General features: G+C 39.8%; 1 protein-coding gene across 1 annotated transcript in view; it reads left to right on the forward strand.

Moving 5' to 3' along the window:
* The first annotated feature begins 10386 nt into the window (after positions 1-10386).
* Positions 10387-22869, forward strand: part of LOC146610707 (plexin-A1-like) — a 280809-nt gene continuing 268326 nt past the window's right edge. The window contains exon 1 of the mRNA XM_085344897.1: positions 10387-11580. Within this exon, the coding sequence (XP_085201023.1) occupies positions 10405-11580 (1176 nt within the window). The 5' untranslated portion in view covers positions 10387-10404. The remainder of the gene's footprint in view (positions 11581-22869) is intronic.

The raw sequence follows: 22869 nt of genomic DNA on the forward strand, positions 1-22869 counted from the left end.
TCTTGAATCGAGCATTTGTTGATGATCTCAAAGCTGCGGTCATCCCTGTCCCATCTGTACATTTTCCTGCCACATTTTTAACATGATTCGATATAGCACTCTGCAAACAGCCTGCCTTTTTCAGCAAAGACCTGCGGCATATCCCCTTTTTGGATGGTGTCAGTGATCACCATCTGGGCAAGCGACAAGTCAGCAGTTTTACCTATGTTGTGGTTGTTTGTGATGAAATGGAGTGAGAGATACAGAGTATTCATACTGTTTAAGCAATAACCGTCAAAGTTAACAGAAAAATGGCATTTTCACTTTAAAATGCAGTGAATATAGAATATATGAAAAAATACAAAGAATTTTTCATTGATATTCTAATTATTTGAGATGATTTTTTTAAGCCAAACTAACCCTCAGAGCTGACCTCCAAAAGATTCGGTTGGGTTATCAGGCATGATCCAATAGCCCTGTGTTAATATGTGCTAAATCATCATATTGATGCTCCTCCAGGATCAACATTGCAACTGATAAATGATATCTAAGCATTCAGTTAGCATTAGCCAATAAGTTAGCAAATTTATTAAAAAGTACATTTGGCTAACAGAAACCCTAGCTTAATCATATATTTATTATGTTGTACAAATTAATAAATAAAACAACTGCAATGCTAACGATTTGTTTATTTGTAAACAAAGACATGTTTTTCTATGCTGTGCTATGCAACAATCATCATGAACCAGCATTATTTTCATGTTGCAGGAACAACGCCAACATGGTGGTATCAGCTGTCTTGCTTAACGTCAGAGAAACTGAACTGGACTGAACCTTAACCGCTGGGGCCAAGTATGAGTAATAACTAGAAGAGACAATTTAAAGGGTTTGTAATTTATGCAAAATATTAATAATGCTTAAAAGCCTAGAGGAAGATTTTATCATTTTTTAAAAGACTGTGTAGTTTCTCCTCATTAGCTATGCATTATCTTTGTGATCCAGCCCATGCACATGACCTCAACAACAGAAGCGAGATCTATGAAAAACAAATCAACACAAAAATAACAAAAAAACCCCCAAAACTGCTGTTTTTGTTTGTTTGTACTTGTGTGTAAGTAGTTTGAATTGCTGCTCTGCCTCTACCCTCCACCTTTTTGTTTCAAGGACAGTACTAGAAAACTAGTGCGGGGAAACACTCGCGTACAAACATCAGGTACCAGTTGATGGATCTGAATGTTTTTAACAACAAAGAGGTGTTGACACACTCGTACCTTCCACGGGCAAAAAGTTGCTGTTGACATTTCTGCAAGAATCCATAAAAAAAAAAGAAAACATTGACTTTTCATGTTGTTGTAGTGGAGTAGATTGTAGTGTTTTTGTATTATTTTTTTTTATTGTTTTTTGGGGGATGTGTGACATGACAATCAGAAACTCAACAATGTTTAATAAAACATATTTTACTCTAAATCATTTTAATGGATGAGCTGCATGTCACCAAACAACCATTACGGTTCATTTTTCCCCCTCCGGGCCTGCAGTAATTTTATGGCCAGCTGTAAACTAATGCATTATGTACTTTAATCAAAACAATAGAGCATGTCCTCTCCTTTATCAGGTTACACTAATGTTCAGAAAACAACTGTAAAAAGCATAGGTAACATTTTTCCCCCCCTACTCACAGCTTTATAATAGGTGTTTTAATTTGAGAGGCATGACCCACCTTTCCCCTTGACTGGGAAAACTATCACTGCATTGCTACACTCATCATCACCCACCCCACCGACATGTATAAAATTAATAGTGAGTGCTTCCCTTAATGGGTGTGTGTCTGGCCCAGTGAGAGTAGCAATCCACTCACAAATGACACAGGTTGAAATAAAATTGACACCACAAAAAAATGTAAAGAGGGCTTTTAATATTACTCTGCTTACATACAGCGTTTTTTTTAATCTTTGGTGTTTAAGGTATAACTTTGTGCAAGTTATTGTGGGCAGAATTGATATAAATGTAGCTGAGGTGATTTGCGCGTTTGCTCCTTTTGAACAAAAGTGCGGAACAGTTGTCAGGATTTCATTTTATCTGGAAAAAATCCTTAAACCCTTTCCATTCTGGCGAGCTTGGGGGAGACAGAGCGAGTGTATTGTAGGCGAGACTCAGTCAGATTAAGAATGATTAAGGCTCATCCACTCAGCTCTGCTCGCTGTGGATTCCCACTGCACTTTCTGAAAGAGTGATGGCTGATCTGCACCTGTCAGCTTGAAAAATAAGCGCGTGTGAGCGAGTCTTTGTATCTGTGGGCGTGCAAGCGGGAGTTTGTCTGCCTGTATCTCTGGCTGTGTTTATGCAAGTGTGTGTTTTTCCCCAGGAGATTTATGCCTTCCTGCGTCTGTTTGAGTGTGCCTGTGTGTTTGTGTGTGCTCCCTAAAAAAAAAGTATACTTAGAATGCAACTTTTACCTAAGCTTCTGTTTCCATGTGTGCGTGAACAGCTTTTTATGAATGAAGTCAAATTACTGCGCTGCCTGCTTCATCCTTCTCATCATCTCATTTAGATTGTTAGAATCAAATTTTCTGTGTGTGTGTGTGCGTATGTAATAAACTGTGTTAAACCACAGAGATGTATTTTCTTAATTTTTAATTGATTTCTATATAACTAAAGGATGTTAATGTGTGTGTGCAGTGTGAAGCCACCTCTCTATCGGTTTGCTTTCTTTTGTGTTGTGTGTGTGTGCATGCAGCTGTCTGTGAGGTCAGTGTGTCTGTTGTGGAATGCGGCTGTAAATGAACCACTGTGTCCCCACTGCATGGTGCAGCAGCCCACATGTGCACACACACACACAGAGTCTGACCCACATTCTCTTTATACTCACACAAACACGTCTTTTGGGGGAATTCATGTATGAATCTAGGTTTTGCAGTCCTGGAACAGTTAGATTATCTTATATTAGCCAGTGCCCAGTACCATCCATCCATCCACCCAATTTCTCCGCTTATCCAATTCAGGGTCACAGTGGACCTGTAATAGACCCTTGGTAGGTCACCAGTCTGTCATATGGCTAACGCATAGAGAACCATTCGTGTTCCCATTCACGACTATGACTAATTTAGAGTCACCATTTCCTCTAACATGTAGGTGTTTGGACTGTTTGAGTCCAGTTTACAAGAAGAGAACCCACAAAAGCACAGGGAGAACATGCAAACTTCACACAGAAAGGTGGATTCGAATCCAGAACTTTCTTGCTGTGAGGCAAATCCAGCAATTTGATTCTGTATTATAATGACAACCAATACAATGCTGGATCTAAATATTTTAGATGTCATGACATATACAGTAGTACTGGTTTTGGCATCATCCATTTGTTTTTTCATACGAAACAAAACACGATATTTATCCGTTTTTTATCCTATGTTTGGTTTCATTTCTGCAATCACAGTTATCATTACTGGCAGATATAGCAGTGGCACGTTGAGAGAAAACAACATTACCAATAAATACTGTTCAGTGAAATACATGGCTAACTCCCTCCCTTCCTACTGGTCTTTCTTTATATCTGTCCATCTGTTGAAAACCAGGAAAGGAGGATGTGAGTCGACTACAGTCTGCAGTATTAGTACTTGTCAATATTACGACTTTTGGAAAATGGATTCCAAATAGAAATCTCCTCACGTTCACAAGTGTGTCCGTCTCCTATCCCTCTTCTCACATCTCCTCCTCTGCTGTCCTTACCTGACCTGTACTGTGACTGTAATTTTGCTACCATCTGTTGCAATAAGCGTGGAGTTTTTTTTTTTTTTTTTTTTTTTTTCACTTTAAAAGATCCCATCAGATTTTCTAAGCATAGGCTGATTGTGTCTACCTTGACATATCTAAAAGAAAATCAGTTGGTGTGCTCATTTATGATGGCTTACCATTGACTTTTGCATATGACATACCCGTTCACATTGTCAGTACTTTAAGTACTGTCAGGTATTTATTAAGGGGGCTCCCTTATTCACAAGAGGTCACCACAGCAGATGTGTCTACATGTTTGATTTGCCAGAGATTTTATGCCAACTGTCCTTCCTGACACAAACCTCACATTTATCCGGTCTTGGGGCTGAAACTAGGAGTACACAACCGTATGAATCCCTGAGTTTGGCTCTGTGTCTCCTCTTGGAATTAAACCAGGAATCTTCTTTATTAAATACTATCGCTTTGGCATAAAATCTGATTTCACTTCAGAGTGAAATCACTAGCATCTTTTTATTTGCTGCATGGAGCTCGCATTATATTTTATTGTTTAATAATTAATTACATCAAGTCTTAGCAATGCAACTCATTTGGATGAGGCATCTTTCATCATTAATTTCAGCCTCCATATATGAAGTGTAAAACTGACATCAAATGACTTACTTTTTCACAAAAAATGTATATACGAGATTTAAAAAAATACCTTAAACAAGTTCTATTTCTATTGTCCCATACGGGGCAACACCTTAGGATTGCAATGGAAAATTCCCACATTAGCTCTCTTGTGTGTAACCATGGTAAACAGTTTTCTGTTGAGTTTGTGGCCTCAATTTTTTCCAAGTCTCATCCAATCAGAGATGAAAATTAAACCCCCTTGAAAGTCAAAGGGAAACAAAACAGCTGGGTATGTTTTATCCTGTGATTAACAACAGCATGCTGTATTCCACTATTTCTCCTCAGGCCTTCGCTCAAAGTTTCACAAAGGAACTTTACTAAAGAATAGGTGACATTACTGTGGTTACATCATTTATGGGGGAAGGGAACTAGAAAAACTGTGTCCATGGGATAGGAAGTTCTATATTTGACAATACAAACCACCAGACTTATGTAATATTACTGCAGCAATTGTTGTCTTATTCGTCAAATTTAAAGCAGCAGTTGAGATCTGTTAATGTGAATATTAGCATGAGAAACTGTTCAAGAAAAGTCTACTCTTCACTTAGCCCAGACACTGTGGTCTGTGCCCCCCACAAGCCAGAAAAACAGCTCCTCCTGCATCGAAGTGGTTGCCTACTCATGATTTGTGAGTTAGGTTGAACAAAGTCTCTCCTAATTAGGTCCCCTTCAGGTTCTCCAGGTTAAACGTCTTGATTAGCTCCGAACTCTATGAAAGCTAAATTCCAAATAACTTCAGGTGTAAAAGTGAATGAAACTTTTTGGAGTTAGACGTAAACCCCATTTAAACTGTAGCAACCCGATTATGGTGACGTGATTATAAGTTGAAATCCAAACCTCTGGGCTCACGTCCTTTAATCAACAAGGTAATAAATGTAGGTCAAGTTTCCAAGCAGCTCAGTCCAACTCCAATGTTTTCTTTCTCTATGGCTCTTTGTCCAGAAAAAAAGTGTTTAAATTGGAAAAGGTATCTGTATAAATGTTTATACTTTGCCTGAGGTTTTCAAAGTTTCATTATGTATGCCTTGTGTACGTATTGTACAGTTCACATATAAGCTGACGCGTGTGGATGACTGTTTGACAAGTAATTAAGATGGACCAGATGCAGAATACGCTCACACATATACAAACAGACTCGCACGAAGCGAGGCCGGCAGGCATGAATGTGAGCTCCATGCTGAAGAAGTGGTGTGTATAAATTTGCTTAAGTGTTTGGCTTAGGTCTGTGGCTGTGTGTGCAATCGATGTGCCAACAGCAATAAATCAACTCGGGGCAGACCTGAATGCCTCAACAGCTTCATCTGACGTGGCAGGTGGGCTTGGGGATAGCCCTGACACAAAAACGTGCACACGTTTAGAGGTGAAGGCCTTTATCAGATGAGATGCTGATCAGCTTCAAAGAATTAATGATGCGATATATCAGGTGATATATCAAGTGCCATATTTTCCTGATTAGAGGTGGCTTTAAATGATGAACAACAAGAACACCAGATAGTATTTTGCGTCACTTTAGAAGCTTGGGCTTTAGTATGGAGTTGCAAATGCCTTTTGCCAGCAGACTCCAGTGATGCACAGGTAGTGTCGATAAACACTCTGTACAAGTTTGTTGGTCTTAAGCTTTTAATTTCCCCAGGTGTGGATGTCCCAGCAAGTTTACCCCAAGGTCAGACTGTGCAATGCTCAGAGAAAATACAAAAAAGCCCCAGAGCTGCACCTCAGGCTCTACCAACTTCACTTTAGCACATTAAATGTTAAAACTAATTTACTGTACAGCATTACCAGGAGATCTAAAAAGAACACAGTAACATAGCTTAGGTTTGCAACGTTACATGTGAACAAACCACCACTTCTGGAACAATGTCCTTTGATTGGGTGCTACTAAAGTGGAGATGTTTGGCCTTAACGCACTGAACTCTGTTTGGTGAAAACCAAATGCAGCATATCAGCCTAACTGCTTTATTACCTACTAAGCACGGTGGTGGAGGTGTAATGATTTGGGCTTGTTTTCCATCCACAGAATCATGAACTCTTCTGTGCTCCAAATTCAGCCAAATTGGGTCAATGGTAGGGCTGGGCCATATTATACCTTTCACAGTAATACCGGTACAATTTTAAGCAATGATAAGAAAATTAAATATTGCGATAGAATATGGGTAAAACGCGCAGGCGCAGTGTTTGTGTTTTCAAACGCTCATACGCACATGGCGGAAAAAGCATGGCAGCGACGGAGAATGAGAAGGGCGAAAGCAGATTGTTGAATGAAACAGATGAACCAGAATTGGTTTGTGAAAATTGCGCAACTTCAGTGGTGTGGAACTGGTTTGGTTTTCGTCCATCACCAAAACACAATTTTTTGTAGAACATGCTACGTCGTGGCAGAAAGCAGAACCAACAAGTCCTCCCTGTAAGAACAGCTGCTTGTTTAAGTGAAAATAAATTGATGGGTTTTTTGCACTAATAGAGTTGTGGAGTTGTAAAGTATTTTGTCTCGTGCCAGTTATATCTTTATCGCAAATTTTCAAATATGTATCATGATAAATATTTTGGGTCATATTGCCCTACCCTAGCCAACAGGACAATGGTTCTAAGCACATCAGCAAATCTACAACATAATGGCTAAAAAAGAAAAGAAACATGGTGCTGCAATGGCTAGGTCAAAGTTCAGACCTCAACCTGACGGAAATGCTGGCAAACATTTCAGTCAGACATGTAAACAGACATGTGCAGCTTAAATCTATAAAATAAGTGCAAAAATCGAAATTGTAAAATTTGTGAAAAATAAACATTCACAAAATACAATAACCATATAAAAGAGTGACAGAGACATGAATTGGGAGGCAACAAAGGAAGAAAAATTGGTTTCACATCAGTTTACTCTGTCGCATTTTTCTTTTATCATTTGTGAATCCATATTCACATTTCTAGCAAACTTACCTCTTAATAACTGCTATTTTCTTCTTTTGATCTAATTCCAACATAAAAGAAAATACTTTCAAATCACTACCTTGTGTTTTTCAGTTCATGCGTTCCTCTTTCCTCTCATCTTTTTGTCCCAGTTTAGTCAAACAGCGCCTGTAATCATCAGCACTCAGCTCCGCTGGCTATTGAAGCAATACGGCCACAGAGTTCACATGTGCTGTGTGGTTTTCACTTATTAATAGAATGTGTAAAGTACATCAGAGAAGGTGAGACAAAAATGTTCAACAATAACCGCACATTCTTATGTTGTCATTTAGTATAGCATGCAAGTCTTCTCCTTTCTCTTAAAGTGTTTGTGTATTATGATAAAGTGCACGTGCGGTGCCTGACTGCATGTGGGAAGGTTCGTTTTATGTCACTTAAGTTTACATGTGTGAGGGTATGCGGCACGATGAAGTCAATGAGGTCTGTGATAGGGTTTAGAAATGCTTTTGACCGCGTACTGTATGTGTGTGTTATATGTTCACATTTTTTTTATGTGTCCAGGATGCTAACAGTGGGTTTATTGTCCTGATGGGACAGGCAACAGCATCGTCATCTGGGCCACTGTAATCATGGCTGGGCAGGAGATGAAAGACACTATTGACAAGAAGTGTCTGAGAGAAGAGAGAGAGAGGGAGAGGAATGTAATGAAAGGGAGAAATAAGGAACAGCGGCAGAAACAGGAGACGAGAATAGTTTGCTGTCCAAACTCCATTATGAAACAAGCCTTCGCTTTGTTCTCTGCATGAACTAATGAAAAGAAAATTGAACAGTACTGTATGTGGTTAGCCTTTGAACCGCTATTTTGTTTTTGTGCTGGTTAGTCTGACAGACATTGCATATCCATATCCATACCCCTCATTGGTTTGAGGGCTACAGTTATAATGCTCCAAGCTTGGGATCTAAACTGGCCTCATCTTGGGTTTTCTCTGACATTGCTTGGGGTTGTGCTCAGTTACCTGCTAATGCTAGCATTAGCTAGCTAGTGTGGTTAGCAAAGCAACCGTGTGATTCACTGTGATTTTAATAAGATAGCTAGCAAAAAAGTAGTAATAAAAATAATGGATGTGTTGTGAAATACACGCGACTCAAATTTCAACTTATTAAGTTGACCTTAAAGAACTTTCTTGGATGTAAGGCAAATTTTAATGGTTTGTTAGCATGACCCCATGACCGCCACAAAGTTTTATCAGAACTCAAAACATTTTGAGCTACCTTGATCAATTTTAAACTGATCAATTACATTAAAATTTAATCTCCTACAATTTGAATGAATAGGGAAAATATCTATAGAGACCAAATTGATTTTTCTAGCAGGCTGAAACCATGTTGGGGTTTGCTTTGAAGTTGTTTTGTTTGTTTGTTTGTTTTTGGTAGAACGTTTAAACTTCTCCTTTTGGAACAAACCTCAGTTGACCAGTTGAAGAACTTCGCAATTTTTTTTAAAACTTCTGCTGTTGTTTCATTTTGCAGTTTGCTTGTACTTTGTGCGGCCATGAATTGTCACTTTTCCTATCACTTCTGTGCTTTTTGCAGGGTTTTGATATGTCACTTATATTTTGTATGAGCACAGTGTTGCTGGGGCAACATGGATTTTTTTTACAGCATCCCGTTTGACCACTATGACAAAACTGGCAGTAAGCTGACTCTGCAGTGCCGTCAAGCACTACAAGCGTATCCCTTCTTGAACTGCACCAATCATTTCCAGTGAAGTTACACAGAGAGGAAGAGGAAAGCTCTAAAATGGTGGCTTCAGGGTTTGTTAACTTGTAGACATGGATACTTTTTTGCCCAAATAAAAGGCTTTTTATTCACATAGCAAAAAGAGGTTGCCTATAGCCAAATGAATTAGCGCTTATATGCCAAAATCTTTTTGGTTAGAAAAATGCTTCATCTTCAAATCAACCAAGTCAATTTCACCTTCATGAAATTGACTTGGTTGATGTGGTGCAGCTTGCAGGCGCGCCCTGTCCAGGATGTGCTGTGTCTCTGGCCCTGTCCAGTGTCACCTTGGTAGGCTCCAGTGCAAAGTGCATTTTGGGATAATCTCAAGCTTCCCATGACCCTAAACCATAAAAGTGAATATAAAATGAAAGTAATGGAATATAGATGAATGGTCCATCCGCTTTTCTCTTTCCTTACTATTTTCCCTAGTTTTCATTTATAGCAATCTTTCCAGTCATCTCCACTTCCACTGGTATGAAGCCAAATAGCTTTCACTTCTCTCCCTCTCATCGTCTCTTCTGCTTTATCTGCTTTGACCAGTTCCTCCCTCCGCCTTTCTTTTTCAGAAGGCAGGCTGCCTGTATTTCTCTGCTCTGTTTCCCTGTAGTAAATATACTTTAGGACTCTCATGCAGCTCTGCTTGTAATTTATGGGTGTTTACCTGCTATCACACATCAGTGGTTGGCCCTGGGTATGTGTGTGTTTTAGTTTAGGTTTTTTTGTATACGTATAGCAAGCTACCTCTTCTATATGTCTGCTTATGAGCACATCTACAGGTTTTGAGGTGTTTGTGTATTTATGTGTGTGAAAGTGCACCCTGTCCGCTGAATCCTTTAATACCTCCAGACAATCAATAAGCAGAAGAGCAATGCTCAGCCCCTGTCTTCTTTTAAAAGATGCACTCCACCGAGTGGTGCGAGCCAAGAGTCGAGAAGTCAATAAAACAAAGCCGATAGTGCCCTCATTTGTATTTTTTCTTTTTTTGGTTTCTGCTTTCAGCATCTGGTCCTCAGAGTCTGAGTCAGAGTAATATTTAGTGGCTTGTCATTTTGATGTATTCAAATGAATAATTGTTGGCAGTTCTCTGGAAGTGTACAACTATATATTGACAGTTTTCGTTGTTTTTCCTTTTTTTGCAGGGCTGGTGGCAGACAAAGCTGAGGATCAGGGGATGAGGTTATAGAAACGACAGCAGAGACAGGAGGAATAAAGGACGAGGGAAGCCAGTTGCTCGGAAACTCCTCTTTTGCATCTTTTGCACCCCGCGCTCCTCTAAGGCGTTGACTGACCCTGTAAAGGATTACACATTCACACCCCCCTCCCCTCTTCACCACCATGTCTTCCCACCTTAACCCTCCCCTTCTCATCCTCCCCATCCTCTTCCTTGTACTTCCTCTCTCCATCGCTTCTACCTCTACTACTCCTTCCGCATCCCCCTTTCTCTCCTTCTCCCCTCCTGAAGGAGGCCTGACACATTTGGTGGTCAACAACAAAACCGGCGAGGTCTACTTGGGTGCCGTCAACTGGATCTATAAGCTCTCCAGCAACCTCACCAAGCTACGAAGCCACGTCACCGGCCCTGTCACAGACAACCCTCGCTGTTACCCTCCACCTGGTGTACAGTCCTGCCCCCACGAGCTGGTGCAGACCTCTAATGTCAATAAACTCCTTCTGCTCGATGCTGCCCACAACCGCTTGATTGCATGTGGAAGTACTTCCCAGGGAATATGCCAGTTCCTGCGTCTGGATGATTTGTTCAAGCTGGGCGAACCCCACCATCGCAAAGAGCATTATCTATCCAGTGTGGCTGAGGCGGGCACCATGTCGGGCGTCGTGATTTCCCCGGATATTTTTGGAGGCGGAGGGAAGCTCTTTGTCGGCACTCCTATCGATGGCAAGTCTGAGTACTTCCCCACGCTGTCTAGCCGCAAGCTGATGTCCAACGAGGAAAACGCTGACATGTTCAGCTTCGTGTACCAGGATGAGTTTGTCTCTTCCCAGCTCAAGATTCCCTCAGACACGCTCTCAAAGTTCCCCGCGTTCGACATTTACTACATCTACGGCTTCAACAGCGAGCAGTTTGTGTACTACCTCACCTTACAGCTCGACACCCAGCTCACTTCCCCAGATGCGGCCAGCGAGCAGTTCTTCACCTCTAAGATCGTCCGCCTGTGTGTTGACGATCCCAAGTTCTACTCCTACGTTGAGTTCCCTATTGGCTGCACCAAGGACGGAGTGGAGTACCGCCTGGTTCAGGATGCTTATTTAGCCCGGCCGGGGAGCCGGTTGGCACGTTCGCTTGGTATTCAGGAGCACGAGGAGGTTCTATTTACTGTGTTTGCGCAGGGTCAGAAGAACAGAGCCAAGCCGCCGAAGGAGTCAGCTTTGTGCCTGTTCACAATGAGGCAGATAAAGGAGAAGATTAAAGAGAGGATTCAGTCGTGCTACAGAGGAGAGGGGAAACTCTCCCTGCCCTGGCTGCTCAACAAGGAGCTGGCCTGCATCAACTCGGTGAGTGTTTGAGACAGTAACTCCCAGAAGTGTTTTCTTTCCTTGTGATCATCCGTACCTGTGTGGATTGTTTCCTCCTATGATTGTGCAACCTTGAATTTAGCATTTTTTAACCCCGGAAAAGGAAAAATTATGTCTTTTTTATTGTTTTTGTGAAGCTTGGTTACAGCTTTTATTTGTTGATAGCCTTTCATTACCTCGCACCTTTCCCAAAGCACTGAAGTGATCACAGATTCAGGTTGTGCCAATACCAGCCGTGTCTGAGAAGGTTCTGTCCAGTCATTGAAGCAATTTTAATAGATTAATTAGAGGTTTTTCATCATCAACACATGATCATAGTGAGGCATCTACTTGGAAAAGTTGGTAGAGCCAACAACCTGAAAACACACCTTTAGTGGGCGTGAGAGAGGTAGGCAGTGAGGTAAACCACTGTAAGCCATGTGAGTAAATAGAGTCTTTAACTTAACAACTCATTATGCATCTATAGTTATTATAAGTGCTTTTGGATTCTTGTTATCGTAGTATTTAAAGTCTCAGTATCATGTCAAAGGGGCCAGGTTACTGCTTTTCCAGAAAAAGGGAGATCCATACTCCTCTCCTCTTCTTAGTGAGAACCAGATATCTACTTAGTGGGTAAAAAAAGAATGTCAGCATATCCTCAGACATGGCAAAGTGATGTTTTCCATTTTGGTTAGGGCAATCAAAGTGTAGGCGCAATTCCACATTTTGTGCCACATGGAATAAATGTTATTATAAGAACAGCATTTTAACATAGTGGGAGAATGTGTTTACATGATCTTTTTAAGAAAGAAGCTGTTTGTTCTAAAGCAGAACATCCAGTCTACCTGCAGCACAGTAGCCAAACTTCCATAAAGTGTCTAATGATCCATGTGAAGGTACCAGATGTGGAACTAAAATACCTAAATTAGAATAAATTGACTTCTGGTTGTCAAGTGCCGAGAGAAGTACCAACACGGGCATGAGCTAGAGGGATCAAAACTTTCATGCATCCCAAATTAGTTTTTAATTTTGTTAAAATGTCCCCATATTTCTTTAGTCTGAGCACACAACAGCTGTCTTGCTGAGATTTTGTGTTGTTGTTTTTTTCTAATAATTTCATCTACAGGTAGTGGATGGCTTGTCTTTGCTCATACTCATAGATGAGCTGGCCTAAGGGTGTCTTAGAGACACAAGTGTGTGTGTGTAAGTGTGTGTGTGCTTCACCTGCTCCTGTCACCCACATGTCACACACACTCACAGCCCAGTATCCTCATGAATAATTCACCTGGTCTCACCTTCTGTTATTTAGTCGGTGCTCCATAACACCCTGCCATAAATCTCTGAACTACTCTCCACCTCTCTGTCTCCATTTCCTCTTCCCCTCTCTGCTATTCCATCTTCTCTTTCGCTCCTACGTCTTTACTCTAGTCCCATCATTAGCATAAGGGCTTCTTTCATTTGCTAACCCCGCTCTCCCTCTGCTTCTTCTTTTATCTTCTTCTTTCTTATTCTGCTCCGCAACTCTTCTTCTTGACCTTTTTTCTTTGTCTTTAATTTTTGACCTGTAACCCCCCCACTTTCCCCTTTTTTTTTGCAATCTTGTTTCTTTTGGTTGCCTTTAGCTTCTTCTGTCTCATTCCCCTTTTTCTCAAGCCTTTGCTCTTTCACCATCTCTTTCTGCCCTCTCCTTGACTTTCCTCTGAGTGATGAGGTATAGAGTGACTTAGTGTGTAAAGCCAGAGTCTGGATGTGATCTGAAAATACAATGCGGATAGAACAGACGATGCAGCGATAAAGGGGAGGAGAGTGATGAAGAATGACAGAAAGTCGGAGTGGTGGGTTTTATGGAAGGTGGGGGCATGGACTGCTAGGAAGGAAGACAAAAAAGGAGGTAGCAAAGACAGAAGAGAAGGTGTGAAGAAAAGTGTGACCGAAGCCTGGTCGTAGAGGACAGGAATTAATTAAAAAATGTTAGAGATAAAGGAAGGCAGAAGACGTAGAAAGCTAACTAGCAGATCTTTTTAGCTACACTAGCAGCTCTAGATGTGTCAGTCAGTCAGTCCAATTATGGAAAAACTGCTGGATGCATTGCCAAAAAATGTGCAAACATTTGTGGTCATTCAAGAATATAGTCTTCAGTGATCCTCTGATCTTACTGTAAGCAGATAAAATAAATAAATAAATATATTCATTTAGAATTGGAAGAAAACCTTCATAAACGCCCTGTTGAATTCTTATTCAGTCCCATATTCAGATTAACGCAGACTGCATTCCCATCAGCCCTATCTGTAATTTTTGGGAAAGGTTAATTAGCAGGTATTAGCTAAACATGTTATTCTGCGACTTTTGACATAGTGCACATTATAGGTGGCAATCATTAGCACTGCAAAACTGTTGGCAGTCCCATAAGTATTTTCTGTGCTTTTTGAGAATGGCTAATTAATAAGTGTAAGCTTGCTAAACATGTTAAACTGTAATTGCTAACGTGGTCAATTACAAGCATTACTTTTGCAGCATTGTTACAGTAAACATGTAAGCCTGCTGTATTGAGCATTCAGTTGTTGACAGAGGCAGCTGATTAATGTGCCACTTTGCACCCAGAGAAGAAAGGTTACTTAAATATGCTGCACAATGTTAAATTAATGTGTTCATTCTAATAATATTATTAGCAATTTTAGCATTGCACTACCATATTGTGCTTTATTTATGCTAGTACATGTCTGTTTGAGCTGTTGACCATTAAACGAAAATGAGGTCCACAAATGCTAAGAATGGTTCATTTCAGCCATTTCTTGGTGGTTGCTTAACTACTTGGTGACGTTATAAGATACGATGTGTAAGTCAGCTTTTGTAGCGATACATTAGATGTTATTATCATGAAATAAAGATGGGTAGACTGTTTTTATATGGTGCTACAAGGGATACATGCTTCAAACAGCCAATTTTAGCCAATTAATATCTGACTATAATAAAAACATAAACTAGACCTGCAGAAATTTGGGTTTGTGCAGCCACGTTTCTGCATTATTATGTTTTTTGGTCTAGACCCTCGCACTCATGTTGGGTAAAATGTACACGCTTGTGATATGAAAGAATTTCCCTTTACTTGAGCACAATACAGATTTTCAAATATCCCTGTTATGTTGAGCATGTTATAATTGCTCATTGACTTTTCTTCTTTAAAGTGTCACAGCTTGGTGCAAGACAGAAACAACATCTCTGTCACAAGCCCGCTGGTGGTGTGCAAACTGCGCACCTATACAGTAAACTCACAAGGCCATTGTGAGTTTACTGTATAGGTGCGCGATTATGCTAATGGGCATACAGTCACACGATCGTCCTTTATGGCCATCTGTCGTTCTCCCCGCTATCGATCAAGGTTGTGTTGGTGGAGCTCGCTCTGGGATAGCGCTGTGAAAAATTCATCATCTTGTACAGGCATGTTCATAGTTTCCTGATGGGAGCGGTGACAGCTCGTTGCTTTTGCGTGAGTGTCATGTGGAAACTATCAGCACAGGCTCATTTGAAGAGACAAGGTCAGGTTATTCGAACAGTAATCTCTACCTGAACTCTATCAAAGTTAATCACTTTGTCTGACGCGAAATCTTTCTATTAAGCACTTTTTGGGTTATTGTAACAAAAAAACAAAAAACAAAAAAACAGGTCACAGTTTTATATGTGCCCAACCTCACACTCTAAAACTTCCAAATTTCCTCTGGCAGCTTAGGTGGTGTAATATAAAAGTTTGGGTAATCATCGGTATGATGTTTGTTTTTCAGAGTCTGTATGATGTAATTTATCCAGTGAGTTGAGAGATTTGGGACTTCCATTAAAGCACAGAGTATACTGTGCACAGGTAGATCATGAAATCTTTAAGCTAAGAGAGCAACAGGACCAACTGGAGGGAATTTCTGTCCTGTGTTTGTACTCAAACGTCCTGCCACATTTCAGAGAGATTTGTTTGCTCAGTTTGCTTGCCTGCTTGCCCGGGGTCAGTAACGGTAGAATGAACATATAGTATCAGGGAACATAGTTAGGAAAACAGTGATAGGGAAAGTGAGAGATAAACACAACAATGGAGAGACAGATGGACAAAGGTTTCTTAACTCTGCCCAGAACAGTAACAGTGAATGTTATCCCAATTCTTACAATTGCTTAGAAATGATATAAAAAGAGACTTCGTAGTAGTTGAAGCAGGGAAGTGTGATGTGAGGAAATAAAACAGGTGTCAGGTGATGCTCACAGGCTGTCAGCAAAGGTGAAAAACTGTACAATCAATGTTAACCTCTCTGAATGAGCTGGACTCAAAATGTTTACTCCCATTCATTTGAAGCTACAGTGCGTATACCTTTCATCTTTGCCTTGTAGGTGTGATGACATCAAAATGCGGTCAGTATAGAAGTACAAAAGGGCTTAACACACCCACATTTATCAGAATGTAGTTAATGCCGGTCTCTTTGTTGGCAGATCTATTTTTACTCTTCTTCTTGGACGATCAGCCGGCCAGTTCCAAAGGCAGATTTACAGCAGCGCCAAACTCTTTCGGTTTTTATGATGATTCCTTTAACTGGACTCTATGGCATGTTCACTTACTTGGAAGTGTCCTTCTATCACTGCGCTGACCTGAGCTTTTCAATCACTGTTTTTTAGCTGAGTTTGTGCTCCTTTGTCCTCATGGTGTCGATTTTTCCACCAGACTGGCTCACTAAAAGTCGAAGCTTTCAGATAGCATCGGTATATTTATGTTACAATCAGCTAAAACCCCCTTGACTACACACCATCCACTATTTAAATAATTATGTGGCTTCCAAAGGGCCATTTAGAACTTTTTCTCTTTCTATGAAATTAATATTTTTCAATAAAAATATTTTTATGTTCTATGGCTAATGCTGTATTCACCCAGTTTTTTTTAAAGGGGACCTACTGTGATTTTCTGTTATACTTTGACTTTTAATAAGAGTTTCAAATAATGAGATCAGCTTATGTGCAAGTAATCCCTATACGCTGAAAGGTCAGGCTTCCATTGATCCATTGGGCCACCATTGGATCTGTACGTTAGTGAGAATGGATAATTATGATAAGGTCAACTCCAATCAGAACATTGCTTAAATGTAAAAGGAAGGGAATTCAGATGACTGTTTTCAGAGAGCAGGTCGAGCACGGCCTGGTATAAGAAATGCACAAGAATTATTTTAAACTTTAAATCATGCAACATTATAAGAGTAAAAAGATTTGATTTGTGTGGGTCATCTTCTCCCAGAGCTCTACACCAGATTAGGTGTGTCTGGGATTGCAGGTCTCTCCCCGTGCATCGTGATGTCCGCTTATTATCAGGAAGAGGCCAGCGTTGGTCCTGCGGGAGTTAAACTGAGTGGTGGGTGACCTTCTCTGGCTGTGGGCTGGAGTCCAGCTCCACAGCTCTGCGAGCAGCCCGACCCAGCAACACTACAGCCTTAGCATGACTAATGAGACTGATTCAGGCAGAGAATGGGAGAGATACTATCCTCTGTGTGTATGTATGTGTGTGTGTTTAAGGCTCACTTTATCTCCATTTTTTCTGCCTCTTCCCCACTTTGTATACTTCTCATATGTGTGTGTGTGTGCCCACCTCTTATCCTGGCCTCCAAAGAAGCAGGACAAAACAATGGTGAAAACAAACAGAGGAAAATGGCCTGATAATAAGAGCGTGCAAGTGTTCGTGCATGTGAGTCCGCACTGTTTGCACAAAACAAGGTGGACGTCAGTGGGAAAATTGCCTGCAGAGAGCAAGAAGACTCCTCTATTGTTACTGCTCCCTCTCTCTGACTGACTCTGCCTCTATCTTTTCTCCCTCTCTTGCTTGCTCTGTCTCTATTTTTCTGTGAGCATAATAGTGTTTATTAATATTTATCAGTGTTGATCACTGCTGGCCAGGATTATAGTCTATTTCTGTGGCATTTTGTATTCTGTCTTCCAGGCGACTGGTGACTAAGTGCGTGCATATGTATTTGTGTCCATTCACGACTTCATTCTTTCCTGATCTTGCCATTGTGTCTTTAGTCTCATTAGTGATGGGTCTCATCTACATTGCATTACTCTTTGGGCCTGCTGGGTGGGGAATTTGAAGGCTTCAATGGCTGTACTTATATGACCATTTTCTTAATATTTGATGAAGAAGCTTGATCATTTATCTTAAAGTAAAATATACAATTATCAGCGCAAGCACAATGCAGTAGGGGTGAAGTGGGAACTCTAACAGTGGTAGAAGTTCTATTCATTTTAAGCAAATAAGGTTTTCTTTTACTTGGAACATTTTGATTTGGTCCTGGTTAAACAATTAGGTGATGACATTATCTGAATGTTATTAGAAAAGCCTGGAATTCTGTGTACATACGTGAAAAGAGATTACTTCTATGAGTCCCAAAGAAGGCATTTAGCTGAAAAAGAAAGCTTCACTAAGCTAAAAATTCCCTTCTGTGCATTGTTAATAGTGAGTTAAAGCTAAAGAGCTAAGTAGCAATCTGTAATACATACAGCAATCAGAATTTTATTCCCCTTAGTTTATTTTGGATGAATGAGGCAGAATTAAATAACCTTAGTAATTAAAATTAATAATGTATTGTGACACAACTGTTTTCTTATCAATTAGCCTCCAGCTAGTTTAAGCTAATTATCTAACTGGCTCCAAGCTACGCACCATAGAGAGAGTATGCTACTAAACAGCAGTCTGTTGAAGAGCTACGAGACTAGGTAGACTCAACCAAAATGCTCAAAGCACAAAACAAGACACATAAAGATACTCAGTGTTTTTTACAATCGTGTTTATTACTTAGGTTTTCAGGGAGCTTTCAAATGGGAGTTTACAGTGGTGAGAAATACTCATAACACTAGCTGTAGAGTTGTATTAGCTAAATTTCAGAGGTACTTAAAACTAAAATTTTGTTATAATCTACCTTTCAATTGTTGTCAGCCAAATCTGTCCAAGTGTCTTTCGCCTTGACATGTTCAGGACTGAACATGTCAAGGTATTGACAGGTCCATAGACTGCCATTCGCCTATATCCTGCCTGCATGCCTTATTCATTTTCACCAGCACTTTCGTTCTATATGTTTTCTATCTAACACTCACACCGGATACATTGGACAGTAACTTGAAGTTCAGCATGCAGACTGAAGCAGCCAGGGATTGAACCACCAACCTCCCAATTGATATATGACCTGCTCTACCACCTGAACTACACAGCAAATCCAGCATGTCCAAATTAACACTGTCGGATTTGATTTCAACACTATTAAAGTGTCTATATGGGTCCACACCAGAGAGTGTTAATTTAACTCTTTTTGGAGAGTTGGTACGTTAACTCTGATTTAGTGTTAAACACCAAATCTGTCTGGAGTTGATAATTTAACACTTGGTGTTAAGAGTTTATATATTAACTCTCAAAGAGTATTTTAGTTTAACTACGTAAGAGTTATCTTCTAATTCATTCTAAAAAGCGGGAATTTTACTGTTCTGAACTTCTAGAAATTTCTTTTGGAAATAAACATTTACTAAAAAGACGCAATGGTTTTTGAAAAACATTTATTCTGAACTGTGCACCACAATTTCAAAACATTTTCTGAAAGATGTAACAGTGTACATGTTCTCACTTTCATTAGAATTTTGTTTATCAAAAGGTCTGACATAGGTGAGCTGGTGAATGCAAATAACAGCATTCTCATCACTTATTTCTTCAATACAATATGCATGTCCTTCATTCATCACTTTGTGGAACTTCAACGCACTTCTGCTCTCCCCCATATTCCATCTTCACAAGCATATCCTATGTGGAGATTGAATAAAAATTAGCTGACACTAATTAATGGCACAAATCAATTGCAGCACAGAAAAAAAAAAGGAATCCTTTTTGAGCCAGTACTTGTGTAAAGTATTTTCCCAGAAGACAAGGATACAGGCAACAGGTAATACTGAACTAAATGTAAAACCTCAACCTTTTTTATTTTTACCTAAACCGTGTGCACAAAACTCTGGAGGGATCTTAATGCTAACATAAAACCCAGTCAGGACATCTGCTACTGCTGTTTGCTCATTTTTTTTTTTTTTTATGGGAGATCATTTTCAGGCTTCAAGTAGCACCATTATAACCAACATTTCACATTCTAGACATTGTTTTTGTGTATTTGACCAAAAAAATTGACTGAAAATTCACATGCAAGCTTTTTTTCAAGGCTGTGGTATTTGCCCGCAAACAATACCTTTCAGCTAGCTAAAACAGAATAATATCACCGAGCAACATGGCTAATGCCTTTCACACAGCTTTGTCTCAACTCCAAAGAGCCACAGACGTAAAAGCTAATAATAATAATTGAAACAATCTTTGAAAAAATGACTTACCAAGCATGGCAAACAACTCAAATATGTAGAGCAAAATGTTCTGAAACGGCTTCACTTCAGCTTTGATTGGAGCCTATGGTGCTGGGGGCGGAGTCTGTGAATTTACTCTATTAGTGTCATAGCCCCTCTAGGAGTTCAGTTAAGAGGTCAAGATTTAATGTTTCCATTGTAACACCTCCAGATTTGACATAGAAACACTCGTTTTTAACACTCGATTTTAACTACTATCATTTTACACCTCAGAGTTACATTAAAAGAATGTGACTCTACTTAGAGTAAAATTAACTCTACTTTTGCAAGAAGACTACTAACACCAAAACATTTAACACTTTTGTTATTTGCTGTGTACAACCACCCCAGAAAGCTTAGACAAAGTCTCATAGTGATAGCAACCACTACAAAGAAAAGTCAAAGGACCAAATTTGTCCAAATGTAACTCGTCAGATGCTTTTCATTGGGAGCTGTTGTAACTGTTGTAGGACTATTGTAGCATAGCTGGAGAGGCTGAACATTTGGCTTTGTGACCGCTGAGTGGAAAAGGAGCAATGTGTGTGATAGTTGATTGCAGTTAGAAACAGCACAGAATTTCATTTTTCTTGTGTTTTCCTTGATGTCTTATGTTTACTGTGGACTTCCTGCTTTCAAGGGATTGGACTAAGAGTCAATTTGTTTGTTGGATGGGTAGGGAAGAAAAAAAAGTCTGACTTTCATTCTGAGTGGCACCCCAGCTTTTGCCAGAAACTACTACACTTAAGAAACTTAAGATTGATGATGGATAAATTATTCAGATTCATGATCTATCACGGTTTCAACTGTAGGTGGTTCACTATTGTCTGCGCTACAAGTGAATAAATGAAATACAGTAATATAGTTCTGCATTATGAGCTGTTCCAAAGTAATGGGGCATAAATGTGTTCTCCCCCAAAAAAGAGGCACTCAACCTATGATCTGTACATTGCCTTGCCTTATTTTGCTACTGTTGACACTGTTTCTAGAAGAGCAGGTGATAGCACTGAAAGCAGGCTGTGTTATCTGAGGCTAGAGCGGGAACTTCCCCTTTGTATTAAAAAACTCAAGTTTTTTATGACTCTGCTGGAGACTAAGTGACTTGGAAAGAGATTCTTTTACAGCGCTGTGATAAATACATGCGGCATAGGGGTGAATTGCTGTCAGATGCTGTCTAGAATACAGCCCATTGGGGGGGAAGTACTTTTTGATGAGGTGCACTTTTCTCTCCTGCCTTTTAAAGACGTTTTGATGCATGACACAGCGAAATGTTAGATACCTCGAGGCATTTTAATGAATTCAGCCGTAACACTTCCCCATATGTTTTTGTGTCGTGATATTTTCTGCTCCAGGGTGAGTCACATAAGCCCCCCTCTTCATATTGAAATCTCCTAATTTATATTAATTCAAAACAGGGAAATTCTCCGATCCAGTATGAATGGAATGGTGCCCGTTAACTAAACTTAATGCACAGTGGTGTTCATTGTTAAGTGTACCACATGACAAAGTGGATTAATGGCTGCAGTGGCACTCATGAGAGTGTGAGCTTGTTACGGATTTGGAGTGTTTGGAGCTTGTGACTGCTTAGCCTTAAAGCTGTTTGAGTTGGATCTGAAGTGACCTTTTTCTCAGAAACTCAGCAGCAGATTTCCGAGTTGACGCTGAACAGAAATATCAACAGCGAGAGCGCAGTTTAAGAATCACTTTTTAAAATGATTCTTATTAGGCTGAAAAAAAAAAAGTCTGGAGCTGGTGTAACTTCACCAAATAGAAGAAAAACAATTCTCCTATTAGCTATTTAACTGGGTCAAAAAGTCAACAGCTTCCTCCCCCTTTCACTACGAGCCTCTGGTGGTCGTCCAGGCCACAAATCAATGCAGCACATTCACAAAATGCTGACCTGCAGCATCTAATGAAGAGTGTAATTATTTATTGATGGGCGTTTATGCTTTCTCGTGTTTGCACGGGTTTATCACAGACATCTGTGCACGCATGTGTGTTAGCGCCGCCGTATTCATTAATTAATGCATATTTGTTCCTTCAATTATTCATATACTGTACGTGGAAATGGAAGGGGTATATTCATGCATGTGCAGGTTTACAGCAAATGTGCAGGTTTGTCCCAGCTTCGTTTGGGTTCTCCTGCCAGCTACTCAGCAGGCTCTCCAAGGCGAGATAAAACTTAAAGACGTCCCTTGGCGTCCTCTTTTTTTCAGTCTGGATATGGATACGCATACACAGGTCTGAAATCCATTTTGCCTGCAGCGATTCAGTTTTTACTTTATATGCATTATTGCATCTTATGTAGCCCCCATTGTATGCAGCATAAAGTGTAATACAGCAATGCTTCAAGTTGAAGAGAAACTCTGATCCTGAATATGATCAGTCTTTAATCACAATTTTAATATGTTTTCCCAAAGAAAACCCATTAAATTATTATTATTTAAATTCCATATATTATTCCCTATATGTCTATAGGTTGTCAATACAGTCAGTCAGAGTAAGAAACATAGTTTTAAATAGCTCCATGTAGCATTATTAGCACTTTAACCTCAAGATCATTCTATTGATCTTGAAGAGGAGGTCAGAGGTCAAATGTGATGTGATATTTTTTTTATCTTTATTTAATCTTTATTTTATCTTTACCAAGAATCATAGCTTCTAAGTTCTAAGGCTTTTTGTCAATTTTTGACCAATAAATAATTAAGTTGACCTTGAAGACCTTTGTGGATGTAAGCCAAATTTTAATAGATTGTTAACATGACCCCACTGTACAGCCCTGCGAAGTTTTATCAGATCATCATCCAAAGATTTTTCGAACTATCGTGTTCACTCATTTTTTTCATTCATTTTGTAAGTCAGCCACTTGTAATCCTGTTAAATTGCACATAGCATGCCATTTGATTTCAG

This window comes from Diplotaxodon limnothrissa, linkage group LG20, assembly GCF_057381915.1.
Source record: "Diplotaxodon limnothrissa isolate DT_005_m linkage group LG20, D_limnothrissa_male_GT1.1, whole genome shotgun sequence".
In the NCBI taxonomy this organism is placed as follows: domain Eukaryota; kingdom Metazoa; phylum Chordata; class Actinopteri; order Cichliformes; family Cichlidae; genus Diplotaxodon; species Diplotaxodon limnothrissa.